The sequence below is a fragment of the Stegodyphus dumicola genome, chromosome 4 (assembly GCF_044657685.1).
Source record: "Stegodyphus dumicola isolate Sdum_Otavi_A_Nest chromosome 4, ASM4465768v1".
Classification (NCBI taxonomy): domain Eukaryota; kingdom Metazoa; phylum Arthropoda; class Arachnida; order Araneae; family Eresidae; genus Stegodyphus; species Stegodyphus dumicola.
In genome coordinates, this window is record NC_140771.1 from 167449179 (window position 1) to 167464620 (window position 15442).

Here is a 15442-nt window from a genome sequence, read left to right on the forward strand (position 1 = left end):
TTCAAATGTCCTGTGCAGAATGGAAGGTAGCACTAGCAAGATGTAGCTGCAGGTGTGAAAAAAAGGTAGACGTCTGAAATAACTATGTCAGGGCTATACGGTGGGTGCAGTAAAAGATCCCATTTGAGTTCATATAGAGTCCAGCCAGTGAATGTGATCTTGCATTATCTTGATGGAACATTACCTTTTTGCGCCAGAATTCAGTTTGACACTTTTCCTTGATAGCAGCATTAACATGGACTAGCATATCACACTGCACACCTTACTGTTGAGGGTTTTACCTTTTCCCAGATACTTTTTGTGGATAAAGCAAAGCAATCCCACTAAATACAAAACATGATCTTTTTGTTAGTCAAACTGCACTTTGCGATGCTGCCGACGGACTCACCGGGTGCAGACCAACCCCCTTTTCTGTCTATGTTGTTGAAGTAAGTTCACTTTTCATCACAAGTTACGATTCGGCCCAGAATTTTGTCCTTGTGTTGATATTCGAGCAGATTAGTGCAGGCTCGAACACCTCTGTCCTTATCTGCTTGAGTCAGCTCATGCAGCACCAAGTGATTGAACTTGTACATCAAGTTTATGCAATGCATAGCATGACTAATGGACTTGACACTATTGTCTAACTCCTTAGCAAGCTCTCCAGTTGATCTTCTTCAGGCGGCCCTCATCAACACCAGTAGACTGATAGACTGACCAGAACACTCTGCTTCTTGAATGTCATAGTCCTTGTTTTAACTTTTGGTACCAAACCTTCACACTGTGATATGATACAACATAAGTACTTAAAGCTGTATACATAATTTCTTAACATTCTATAGCTGACTTTTTGCAACAGAACTGGAAATAAATGATGGTTCTAATCTGATAGCGTGATAGTTCTACTTCAGACACCTTGCACTTAATGATAACAGTATTTTTTTACAGATTTCACAACACAATATTCTAAAGCAATTCTCTTTCTTTCAAATGTCAAAAATCATTTGAGAAAATATGATTAAACATGGCAACATAAACTGTTCACTCAGACAGTATTTACGGTGGCAGAAAACTTTTGTTAAAACGTGATATATTATCATGAGTAGTAGTGATGGCGGCTTTTATGTCATCTTTCAACTCAGTTTGTGACATGTCATATTTTGAAAACTTGCTTTGAATTGCCACTGTAAGAAATCATAAAACATTATACTGATTAGAAGAATTCTTTAACACTTAAGAATTATTTTCTTTATTTGTTATTGGAATTGTTATTCCACTCATAAAAGATTTGTGCACAAATGTTATATTGAATAAATTTAATGTTTTATTTATTTCCACAGCATTTTGTGATGTTCCAGAACTAATAGAGCACATAAAAGTAAATTATGAATATTGGAAACTTCAAGAGACACAGAGACAAAAAGAAATTGAAGCTCAAGTAAATAGTGTTACCAGTTGAAGGGAACAAAATTCTTTTGTGCAAGCAGTCCTTCAACTGCAATGTTTTTAATGTTTTCTTGAAAAATATTTAAATGTTCATGTGCTCAAATACCTTGTAATGTTATACATGGCTTCCTATTCTGTGAACAAATCAAAGATGTTTCTTTACCTTAGAACAACTGCTGTCTAATAAGTTGTTAAAATATGTAAAAATGACTTTCAGTTTCCATTTCATCTTTTTGAATGACACAAGTATTGTTTATGTTACACTATTTATCTTGGATATATGAGTTCATTTACTAGGATTTGTAGAAACTAAAAGTATTTTATTCACATGAAAATGAGTTATGTTTTTATTTTTGCTGACATTGGGCATCCTTTATTATTATTTATGTTTTTATGAAATGAAAATTGAGTGAAAGTAATTTATTTTCATATGAGTTATATATAATACACTGCATAGATATTTACTTTTCATTATCATAAAAACATTAGTGTGGCTAAACCATGCAGGATTACTTTGAGATGTTCTTGTGTTGGATTGAGATGTGAATGAATAAAAAAAAAGAAAGGCTGTTATTGATTATTTTGATTGATTGCTTCAAAACAAGCTGAAAAGGAAATAAAAGATTAATATACATTTCAATACTTTGCTTAGGATCACAAGAACTTAATAATATGCATTTCAATACTTTGCTTAGTATCACAAGACTTAATAGTATATATTTCAGCTAATAATATTTAACACCTGAATATTTTTCTCTGGTTTAAGAAATAATAACATTGGGGAACAACAATTTCGTTTCTTAGATTTTTCACTTGTTTTTGACTAGCTTTGGCTTCTGAATCCAAAAATAACCTCAGTTTTTGTCTATCATGTCAACTTTTTAAGCTACAAAATACCCTGTCTTTGTCATACAAAATATGGATATAAAGGGAAAATTTACCAAATTTATTGTTGGTAAACAATAGTTTTATTCATAGAAAGGCTATATATAGTTACAGCAAGTTAAATTTTGTTCATACAAATAGTACATTTTTTTTTTACCAGACAGTAAACATGCATACTAAAGTAAAAATATTTGCTTATGGCTTTTTCTGGAGTGTTTAATCTGTGGATATTTTCGCTTGATGCTCCAACAATTGTATATGTTACAACATTTTCGTTTGATGGCCATCATATGTACATCCCATCTACCACCATACCACACCTCCACGACCTTCAAATCTTAGTGAAATCACTCACCCTGCTGGTCACTGATCACATCAGTGTTTTTCAGGAAGTTATCAAGATGGTTATGCAATTTGATGCTCATGTTGCAGTCAAGCAGTTTGAAGCTCTTCAGAAGTTGCTGGACAATTTAACTGTAATTCTGTGTTCATGTACTTCCAAGGAAGTCTTTGGCAATGTTTTTGAATGCCAGCCAAGAATTCTTTTAAAATTCTGCTTTCTGATGAAATGTTCATCTTTAAGGAACAGCTGAATCTATGGACCATCAAACACACGGGCCTTTATCTTTTCAAATGACAGGCTATGAAATGCTGAAATGAGATACTTGAAACATTCTCCTTCAATTGGCAAAGCTTTTAACAAACTGGTTCATGATACCTATATGCAGAGGTGGAAATATAATATTCTTTCTGTCAACAAGTGACTGAAGTAGAATGTTTGGATTACCAGGTTTCAGGTCAGATCTCGGAAGCACCCAATGCTTCTCATGAGCTCTACTGTCCTACATAAAGCAGGGATAATTGTTATATCTGCCTTGCTAACCAAGGGGGAAGCAGACCATTTTAATGTCAATGTATTGCAACAAATCAGTGACTCTCTTTATGTCTTCATATTCTTCATGCAAACTGAAAGGCCTATTGGGATTGTACCAAATAAATTTCCATTGTGAAGGAGGGCACACTTAAAGCTCTGCTTTGAGCTATCAATGATAAACCATGTATGTTATGGCAGCACACAAATCTATAATCACTTTGAAAGTACTGTAGAAACGCACTTTCTCTTGACAGAAAGTAGAATACCTTTGCTCCTTTTTCAAACACGATTTTCTCATGCAGTTTTTATGCTAACAGATCTGAAGCTTTTCATGGACACTTCCAAATCTTGTACCGGTCAAATCCTTTGTCAAAGGAATCATTTTAAATTTCAAAATCTTCACAGTTGGTGTCAATTTGATATTCACCAGAATTGCAGAGCTTTAAGTTTGCCCTCCTCTACAATGGAAATTTATTTGGTACAGTCCCAATAAGCCTTTCAGTTTGTGTTAAGAATATGAAGACATAAAGAGAGTCTCTGATTTGTTGCAATATATAATAATATAAGAGGGATGATCTTATGATCCATGCCCAATACTACAGAGAGTGGTCACATTCACATAATGTGTAAAGTAAAAACTTGACATGGTAGAAGAAAACTAACTACAGTTTTGAAATCAACATGCCTATTTAACTCTAAAACAGGTCAAAAATCAAACTCAACAGAAATTGTGTTACAAATTGTTCCCCAGTGTACATAGCAGTTTTGCAAAACTTCTATTGTGATGTTTTGCTTAATTTGCAATATGCATGAATTTATTTTTTTCCTTATGATAATAGTATTATGTATTAAAAATGCATTATAGATATTTGTTTGGGCACTGTGATACATAATTTAAGACCCATAAATGTATTTAGTAATATATGGAATTTAACAGTAATGGTTTGCTCTCAAATCACAAGTTAATATAATTTTATGCTTATTACAGGAAAAAGTCTAAAATAATTATTAAGATATGAACTTCGTTTCCAAAATCACAGCAGGGAATGTTTTGCATTTTAATGGTATTTTAGGAAATATTTTGAGAACATTTTACATTAATATATTTAATAAGAAAAACTTTCTAGTAAAACTTTTCAAAATTATTTTTCATTTATGAATAAAGTAGGGTTAAGTTCATTTGATTTTTAAAATTTTACAATGAGTACCATTTCTGTTTTCATTTCATTCTCAATTTCTAATTTAAAAAGTAAAATTTTGGAATTCAAAATATTTTATTGCATAAAAAATTCTTATTCATTTTACTAATGTATTTATCATGTACTTTTTAATAGATATATCTCTTTTTACAAAGATTTATTTAATTTTTCAATGCTATTATTTTCACAGTTACATTTTTGTGAATATGCTTAATATTTATAATATATGATTTATTTTATGAATATGTTGAATATTTATATCATAAATTTCTATTTTTTTCAAGCATCGCATGTTAAAATGATTTTAAATTTGTTAATACTTCTCATTAACCATTTTTCTTTCTTTAGGGCAGTTCTTTAAATAACTATGTTAATTTTTATTTCCAAGCTTTGGAGCTGGTCACATTTTGAGTCATTATGTATGAAATAGAGTGTGGTCACATTATTGTACTCCCCATGCTGTCTGTTTTCTTCAGTGCCATAATCTTTGTTCATAAGTAGTTCACCTTTCATATCTTTTCTCTGGGAAAATCTTTAGAGATCATTCTCTTTCCACTCTGAGATCATGATAGGTTAATAATTTCACTATAACCATTGTAAGAGGATGACATGAATTAATCTTTCACTAAAGCCTTTAGCTTCATCTGTGTTTAGTAGGTATTTATTCCATGTTGAAATTTGGATAAATTCCTCATTTTACTGAAAATTCTTAATTTGGTAATTTAAAATCCAGACCTCAGGAATACAGTTAAAAAGAAAAAATAGGAATATACACCAAAAAGGTAATTGTGAGAGCGTGCATTATTTATTCACATTTTAGGTGGATTATTTTAAAGTCAATGAAGTTGATTAAGAAGAGGTACAAGAATGTAACTTTCCACAAATGTAATACTTTTCTGTACTTGAGCGAGCAACTGTTACCTAGAATCGTTGTTTACTGCATTTTATTATTTTCGTTTACTATTGAATTTTAATAAATATGAAGGAGAAGTGAAATTCTTTTGTTAGCTTCAGTACAAATAAACTGATACAAATAAACAAATAAAACTGATGATGTGTGATCATTAGCATATATGCTGTTCATTTCTCGGTATTGATTGAGGTATAAAATTATTTTAATATGTAAATTAGTATGTATTAGTGAATTAAGAAATTTGGATTTTACACATGAAGGAATGGTGTACTTTATTATTATTATTTACGAAGAGAAAATCTCCAGTAATAATTTAAACCTACATGCTTTCTGAAAAGCCTCATTATGTATCTAAAATTTATATTTTAACCAGATGTATACTTACTTGAACTATTGTACTATGTACATATTATGGTACAGAATAATCAGCAATATATATATTTTAAAAAAGCCGAAGGTTCCCCCCCCTTCAGAACTGTCTATGTTTACATATGCATATTAAATATCTTTTGTTACTTAAAATTATAAAATTTTAAAAGCTGATTTGAATTATTTTAAAGTTAACATTAAATTGCTACTTGGATAATATAATATAGCATCTTTCATGAGATTAATACAAGGGAAGCATATTAATTATATGCATATGTTAATTTCAGTCTTTGCAAAGCGTAGACATGCCCTGCAAATTCATACTTTGTATTAAACATGAACTGGCTGATGAAACGTATAAGGTTTATTTTATCCAATTTCTAGCTTTTAAAATATTTTTATTCAACAACAACATAACAATATTTAAAATATTTTCAATCAATTGAAGATAAGTTTCAATTAAGAAAAGTAATACAGTAGAATTCAAATTACCTAAACATCAGATATTTGAATTAAACATTCCTCAGTAGGCAGAGCAATATATTAGACAAATTTTAATAGAACTAAGTTATGCATTTTATTTTAAAGAAATAAAAAATAATTTCTTTATGCTTCTTTGCCAAAACAAAATTGTGTATATTTAATTTTAATAGAACTAAGTTATGCATTTTATTTTAAAGAAATAAAAAATAATTTCTTTGTGCTTCTTTGCGAAAAAAACAATTGTGTATATTTAATTTAGGTTTACTTTGTGTATAAACAATTATTTTTATTGATTCATGTTAGATGAAGCCCACCAGCGGCCGAGCGGTAAAGTCGCTGAACACTGGTAGTGCGGTTCGAATCCCGCGAACGGGTTGGCTGCATGGGCGTTTTCATGGTTTTCCCCATGTGTAACGTGTATACGAGCCAGTTTCCCTTAGAAAGTCCTCCATGAAGGCATCCCGCCCTCGAGGCTTTGCCATAATCACATACATACCATGTTAGATGAAATAGAAATAAATTTTACATGGTGACAATTTTTAAAAATATATATATTACTTAATTTTGCTGGGAGAAAGTGTGTGTATTTTGTTTAATAGAAATAAAAATTTGCATAATCTGTACTGAAATGGAATACAAAAAGCAAATTAGTTGAGCTGTGGTGAAAAAAATGGAATTTTCTTACTACATTAGAAACAAATTAGTTGAGCTGTGGTTCCAGTCAAATTGGATATTTGGAGTTTTATTCTGCAAAAATACTATTTGTATTTGGCTGATAAATTCTTGAATGTTTAACTACATAATAGTGATCTTATGAAGTAAATTCGATTCTTGCTTGTTTAAAAAGTTAGTCTGTTTAATAGACTTATTTTTGTTTTCTTGTAAAAGAAATAAGTTTTTCCTTTCTTTTAGGATTTGAAAACTTTTATTTGATAATTTTTTGTCTGCATCTTATGAATTTATTGATGTAGTTAATTTAGAGCTTACAGATTTGATCTTAATTGATTAACTTATAAGCATTGACATAAGTATCATTTGTATGATTACTATTATTAAATGAATTTTAAATTAACTTTTTATAAAAAGTCAACATTCTATTTACAAATAAGAGTAATGTTACTGCATAGAAGCTACACTTCAAATAGCAAGTATTTTATTAATAATTTTCCTGTCACTAAGAAATGTGAAAATGTTATTCAGACGTGTTTTCTTCTTATAAATAGCTGTTTGTTGTATCTGATAAAAACTATATTGTTATAATATTGAAAGGCTAATGAAAGATCTCATGCTGCAAAAGCATGTTTTTTTTTTTTTTTTTTTTTTTTTTTTTTTTTTTCTCTCTCAGTGAAATATGACTTTTTCCATGTTCTTAAGCAACACTTCTTATAGGCATTGAAATTGTAAATTTAAAATCAATAAGTTGTTTGAAATAGAATGTGTGCAAATATAAACAAGTAGGTATATAAATTTTTAAAGTATAAAATTGTTTTTCAAGTAAAATGTATTAACAATAAGTGGAAAAAAAAATTGTGTACAAAATTACCTTTCAGTATGAATAATTATGTTTGGACTTTATTTACTTCATTATTATTTTAAATAAGAATTTTACTTATTATTAATTGTTTTGCATCATTAAATTGATTTTAATATTTTTGGCCTTTTTCCAAATACTGGCAAAAGTCAATTTTTAAGAGATATTTAATTTCAATATTTTTTTTTTTTTTTTTTTTTTTCAGAAACAAAAATTATCCTATCTGTTCATGGGGGGGGGGGGGAATCTATTGCAGTCTATTTGACGCATCATTTTGCTGTTTTAAACTAAACTAAACTACATTTTAAACTAAAATGTTACTGGATGAAGATTGAATTTTGCCAGTTGTTGCCTCCTTTTTATTTTAAGTTATCAGTAGAATAAATTTTACGAGTTGTTGTTGCATAAAACTCTTGCTACTAAATAAAAGTACAAAGTATAACTTCATTGAAAAATATTTGGGAACAATTAAATGTGCATATTTAAAAATTGTAGATATATATATACAAATGTTTTTTAAATTGTTAAATATGTGCACTTAAGCACTTTGAGATTTTATACATTTGCTAAAAGTGAATGAATGTTCTTGCAGCTAAACAGAATTTATGCAAAATTTTAAATATAGATATAGCTGTTAAATTTCTGAACAAACGCAAGCTTTATAAACTGAAATGCAATTAAGTGATAATTTAACTTCACGGTGCAACCAAATTTAATGGTATATGATTGCTATTAGTCTTTTTCATTATTAAATGGTAATGCTTAATCAAGTGAGCCAAAGAATATATCATATTACCAGCAATATAGTATTACTCCTAATCATCCAATGTGAAAAAAAATATCCATATTAGTTTGCATGTGTGCATAAAAATATTTTGCATAATGATTGATCTTGCTGTTAAACAGTTTCATAAGTAGAATAGTTTTTGATATTGTTCAGGGAGTTTTTGTGTTATTGTTGTGCAATATTGTAAATGTTTGTATAAAGTTGTTCCTACTTAATAATCCTTAAATGATCTGTTATTGACATATTTTCATACTCATTCTTGTAAAAACTCACCCTGCTTCATCATCTACATGTGGAAATGTGCTGATGGTTAATCAAGAAAATAAATTATGAATTGTTGTTGTTATGTACAATGGAATTAGATTTTTATTTAGATTTTGTTTTTGTAAAATAAGTTTTTAGTTGTTCAAATTCTATTCATTGAACCAGTGTCAAGAATTAAGCTGCAAGTTGTAGGGTTTTTTTTTTTTTTTTTTTTTTTAAGCTACTGTTATGCATTAGTATAGTTACTAAAATAATGAACTTAATTTAGAATTTATCAAGGATTGTATATTATGTATGCATCTTTATGTTAGCTGTTTTGTTTGCATTACCCACAGAAGAAAATCTACTTTACTGCTATGAATATTTATGTGGCTCTGCTGTTGGCTTTTGCAAGTTCTAAAAGTTGCTAATTATTATACAGTCTAATGTTAAAAATATTTATTCTCTAGGAACTTTTGTATTTTTCCCCTTTCTTTTTAGCATAAAATTTCAGTTTAATAAAATATGTATTCCCTGCAAAATCAATACTTCACAAATATTGCATTTTTGGTCTCAAAAACTAAATTGCTTCTTATAACCTCATCTGATATTACCGTACGATACTTTCAGGTCAGAAGTATAACAGTTAATTTCTGTTTGTAAAATCATTGCTGATTTCTCAAAATTTCTTAAAGGAGTTTAAATAAATAAAGCATGTCATTATAGTAACAATATCTTAATAATATTGTAGGTCTTAATCATTTTCTTTCTCAGTTAATTGAGATGAATTTTGGACAAGCATGTATTACAGAAATATTGCCTTTCAGAATTAACTTCAGAAATAATACATTTTTTTTTTTTTTTTTTTTTGCTTCCTCCCTCCACACACACACAGTATGAAACTAATTTTGCATTGAAAATTCACAAAAATTTCACTTAGTAGTGCTAAGGTACAACTAAGAGCAGACAAATTAATTTAGAAGTAGTTAAAAAACAAAAATCAGTGTTATGTTTTCAAATTTTCACAGGTCTAGTTTCGATGGTTTTACTGAACCATCTTAGTTGCCAAAGTGCAAATAAAAAAAAAAAAAAAAAAAAAAGATTTTTTCTTTCATTTGCACTTTGGCAGCTGAGGAACATGGTTCGGTAAAACCAAAACTAGACCTGTGAAAATTTGATAATATAACACTGATTTTTGTTGTTTAACTTCTAAATTAATACTTGTTCGATGTGTTACTTTATCTTAATTATTAAGAGCAGACATTACACTCAAATTCTCACTCAAAATGTTTTTCCTACATAGAATTTAATCAAATAATTATTGAGTCACTGAATTATAAATTTAAATATTATTACTTTACTATCAAACTGAATGATCTTCTGTAAGTCTGTTAGTATATATAGCAAGTTGTAATGATATACTGAAAAAAACTGTTAGTAATGATTGATGTGGGATCTTTGGAAGAGTAAAGAAAATGCTCATTTTTGTAACAGGTCTTTAAAAAGTGATAATTTGAAATAGCGTATTTAAATATGTCTACTGTGTTATTTATTATTTTTTACTGTAATACAGCTCAAAGATACAACATACAGAATAATGGAAGATTTAAATTTCATAATGTAAATATAAAAAACTAAATGCATTTTTTACGCAGAAATGTGCATAAAAAGTCGCATGTTATGGGGAAAGAATGTAACTGATTAAGTAAAGCAAAGCAAATTTGGTTAGAAAAGAAAGGTAAAAATAAATTAGCACTATCTGAAGGATTTAAAAAATATAGTTTTTTCATGTAGCGTATGAATTTAACACAAGGTAACTGTCATTTTAGGCATTTTAAAACAGCATATTTTAATTGCAGATTCATACAAATGTCTGCCACGAGCGGTCAGGTCATTGAACACTGGTAGTTTGGTCCGAGGTTTGAATCCTATGAATAGGTTGGCTGCATTAGCGTTTTCGTGGTTTTTCCAATGTATAACATGTATACAAGCCAGTTTCCCTTAGAAAGTCCTCCCGGGTCCTTACACAGAACCCTTGAAGCTTTGCCATAATCGCATAAACCAAACCATATAAAAGTGAAATAGTAAGTAAACAGAGAAAGTTTATACATATAATGTTAAATATATAGTTAAAGGCTCCTTTGGCAAATATGCCAAACTGAAATCTGGGGATTGTGGAGGTGTATAAGGATATATGTGCTTGAGATCACTGTCTTAATAGAATTTTTTCACAGATTTAATTCTGTGCATAGTTCACATCTTGATGTGGTATATAGAGATGCATTAAATGGTCCACCGTATTTTAACAAATTCAGCAACCAAATATACATTTTCCAAATCATTTATACTTCCATGTTCTTTATTTTAAGACTCTCAATTCCAGTTTCTCTTATAGTCTTCTATGTTATCAAAAGTATTCATTTTGCATCTGTATACAAAAATTATAATTCATAAAAGTACGATCTTTTATTACTATAGATTTTGCAAACAGTTCACATATATTCCTATTATTTTTACTTACATAAAACTTCTGTCGTGCTATTTGTCTGCTAGACCCACTTGATTTTATTGATTATTTGACAATTGGATGTGTCATTTTTTAATCTCATTGTTGTTTCACTACTAATGATACCTTTTTCTTTTAATTTCTTTAAAAATGAATCATTCTCTATGCAGAGATAAGTCTAGAATGCATCCACATGATGCTATATTCTGAATGTGCAGGAAATTTTTATATACGTTTATAAAATTAAGTGGCTGAACACATTTACAGACGATTCTCATAAATTTATTTTATAATATAAAATTATTAGTTTTTGAACATGTATAAACATGGAAAAAAAGTTTCTTGTCTGCATTTAGTCATGTTCACTAAGAAAGCAAATGGTTTAATTTATTTTAATAAGCAGCAGCTAAAATAAAGAAAAACACAATTTTTAATTCATTGGTATATGTCATGTATTAGTTTTAAAATATTGTTTTATTGATTGTTTGATATACAAACTCTGCTGTCCCAAATCTTTTGAAAGATGTTTTTACATCTAATACTTGCTTTTTTGTCATCTCTTGAAAATATAAAAAAGATTAATTTAATCAACTTGTAACATTTAAATAATTAAATTTGTTTAAAAATGGAGATTTTTTTAATTTGTATAATTTAATATGGCTTAATTAAGATAAAGCTCCAACTTAGAAATCTTAAAAACCCGAAAAGTTTTCACACTTTGTGGTGATACCATTTTAAAGGAATCTCAAACCGACTTAATTTCACTTTATAATACATGGTTCAGGTTATTGAACTATTTTTAATTAATTCTGATGTAAAATATATTAGTATTTAATTGAATATTCCAAGTTTTATGTTCTTTGGCTAATTTCATTTTTTAATTTTCTCACTCCAATACACTGAGAAAATCCCGAGTAGTGACAGAAATCGCATTTTTTTATCAAAGTACTTTTACATATTCTGAAAATGAAATTAATTAGTAATGTACCATATTATTGAAGTAACCAAATTAAATACGGATATTTACTAATTAAACATTGCTTAATTTAGAAGTCAAACAACAAAAATCAGCGTTATATTTTCACAGGACTAGTTTCGATGGTTTTACCAAACCGTCATCCTCAGCTGCAAAAGCCAAAAAAAAAAAAAAAAAAAAGACCAAACGTTTTCGGTAAAACCTGTGAAAATTTAAAAATGTAATGCTGATTTTTGTTGTTTGACTTCTGAATTAATACTTCTTCGGTGTGTTATTGTATCTTAAACATTGCTTGTATTTTGATATTAAAATCTACACATATCTACAGTAGTGAGGCTAAGATTAATAAAATAAAAAATACAGCCGAGATGAAATAAAATTTAATAAGGAAAACCATTAGAGAGAGTGGAATTTGCCTAATATGAGTTTCATTTATTGCAGGGAAACATTTTCTTTAGTAACGGCAAAAAAAAAAATAAAACCGGCAGAGTTGGCAACTATAAATTTATTACTATTAAATTAATTTATTATTAATATAAAACATTTTGTTATTTCAGACTGTCAGAAATATATAGCAGGCTTTTTGAAAGTGGCTTTCTTAAACTGTAATCCAAAGTCTAGCATTCTAAGACTAAGAATTCTGTGTTCATACAAACTCAAAAGAAGAAATTTGGAATTCTATGAAAATATGGCAACCATATTCAGAGTGCATTTTAACTGTTGTTTTCATGAATTTTGAAGGTAACATCATCATATTAAATGCAATGATATGAAGATCATCTCTTATAAAAACAAGAAGTCACAAAAATTTCTTGTGACTACAGCAAACCTGTTTTCAAATAATATGTGATTATTCCCCTCCCTTCTATAAGATTTTAAAAGCAACCGTAATTATCATAAATTTTTATTTCTACTGATTAATTTATGCATTTAGTGCAACTGTTCCAGTGCTAATTTATTTTGCTTTACTACTAAATAATTTTAAATACTACTGCATTTGGATGCAATGACTCTCAGAGTCGCTTTAAAAATATTTATGCAATTGCTTCCATGAAATTTTATCATTTCAAAAAAATTTAAAGTGCAATTTTGCTTAAAATCATCAAAGAGCATTACAAACATTTTCTGGAAAACAGTTTTCAGTTCATTTTATTGTTAATGATTTTTTATTGGTTAATGGTTCTGAAAATGCTGAAAAAGAACGCTTGAAATCATGTCTTAATATTTCTCAAAATTCATAGCAATATCCTGTTTTCATTGTGGAATTGCTCTTGAACAAATACTAAATTATACATATATATATATACTACAGCAGATTGCTATAGAAGATATATGCATATGTGTGTGTCATTCTTAACAATTTATCTAGGTTGATCATTTTAAGTACATAAGTAAACAAACATAATTTGAAAAAAAGAAACAGTTTGTTTTTATTACATAGGAAATACATGGTTTTGAAACGGAAGAAAAACCAAAAAAAGTTTAAGTTACTTGATCAAGCCAAAGCAATCAATTAAGACAGCTATCTGCCCATAGAGAGGAATGCCTACATGGAGGCATCTGACACAAGAAGATACACTGGCATGCATCCACATTACAATGGGAAAAACCATGCAGTCAGCCAGATTTTATATACCAGTATTTAAATCCTTTACCCCTAGAGGGCAAAATTAACAAAAAATAGATAGGAAAAAAGATTAAATACGCAGTTAACAGAAGACATACAATTTTACTTGTATTTGGCTGTAATTAGCTGGTCATATAATTACTGACAAGGTATTGCCAATTAAAGTTACTAGCAAGTTACCTACATCTACAAGAATCACGGGTATTAATTAATATTCAGGTACTTTTTATCACATCTAATATCATTTTAGTTTTAAGTATGTAATATATATATATATCATTTGCATTAAAATTTTACAGTAGCAAATGCTATGAAATGTTCCTAGAGAGTATATTCTGACATTTGACTATCACAAAATATTAAGTTTCAAAACTATGTGAAGAATAATTTTAAGATTTTATATGAATGTAATGTTTACATATTTATTAATGTATACAAATGTTATGCACAGATGTAAGTAAAAAAATGTTTTTTGGAATATGGAATTCAGTGTAGTCATTTCATATTTGAATTTATGCCAGAAAAGCTTTGCTTGTTCTGTCAGATTTTTAGTATTTTAATTTTTCATTCTAATTTAAAAAGCATACATGTTTGTATATGAATCCTGCACTTCTTGAACATTTTCTTAATTTTTTTATAAATTAACATAAACTTGTGTCAGAGAAAGTCCCCACCCCCTCCCAATTTTTGGCTTATACTGCTATTAAGTCTTGTAGCTTTTGCCTAATAATTTATTCTATATATAATTCTGAGTTTCTGGATTTTTATGATTGGCAAGGAATGCATTGGCTGCTCTATTGCAAAGTTAAGATTTTTAAAAGTGAGAATCCCCTCCCCCACTTTTATATAAATTATTTTGTTGCTGTTTGTTGCATATTTACAATTTGTATATGGAAATGATACTGGTTTTAAATCATCTATCTAAATATTGTACATCTCTGTGATGGAAATAAGAAGGGCATTGTGGGAAAAAAGAATCCTAATGTCATACCTAGAAATTGTTTAAGTGATCAATAAATATTGTTATCTTGCAGTACAAATATTAACCATGATGTCATTTATGAAGTTAGTTGTTTTTAGTTTTATGTAAAAAAAAAAAAGGTTGTTTTGAGATTTTAAAATTAAACATTTAATGGTAATAGGGGTGTATTTGTCAACTTTTTTGTATACTTTATTACAACATAATTTGTTATGTATGAAGACTTGCATAGCAGCACTTTTCCTAGACTTGCTGTACTGATATATTTAAAAAGCAGTGAAACATTTTTCAAAAATGTTAAATATTTAGGAAAAATAGTAAAACTGAGTCTAATGTGGACCTCTCCTGCATCAAATTGCTGATTATATGATTGATTAATTAAGGCAAAGCATACAAAGACTATCTCCATAAGTGAGGAACATTATCTTGAAGGACTTTATTACAGAAACTGGTACACATTTGCATTACATGTGAGGAACAACTTCATGCAGCCAGCCTATATGTCATGTCAGATTGCTAAAATTTGATAAAACAGATAGTCATGAAAGTAAGTATGTGAAGCATAAAGTAGCATAAGTATACAATTATATTATAGTATTGCCTCTCATTTGGACATGTTTAATTAATTTGTCATAATTTTGTCAC

The 15442-nt window shown here is 28.6% G+C and overlaps 1 protein-coding gene across 4 annotated transcripts in view; it reads left to right on the plus strand.

Annotated features, from left to right (window-relative positions):
* LOC118198792 (high affinity cAMP-specific and IBMX-insensitive 3',5'-cyclic phosphodiesterase 8B-like) overlaps nucleotides 1-14957 on the plus strand; it is a 419321-nt gene extending 404364 nt beyond the window's left edge. For all 4 annotated transcript variants that reach the window (XM_085815741.1, XM_085815740.1, XM_085815742.1 and 1 more), the window contains one exon: nucleotides 1320-14957. In XM_085815741.1, the coding sequence (XP_085671867.1) occupies nucleotides 1320-1438 (119 nt within the window). In that variant the 3' untranslated portion in view covers nucleotides 1439-14957. The remainder of the gene's footprint in view (nucleotides 1-1319) is intronic.
* The last annotated feature ends 485 nt before the right edge of the window (nucleotides 14958-15442 follow it).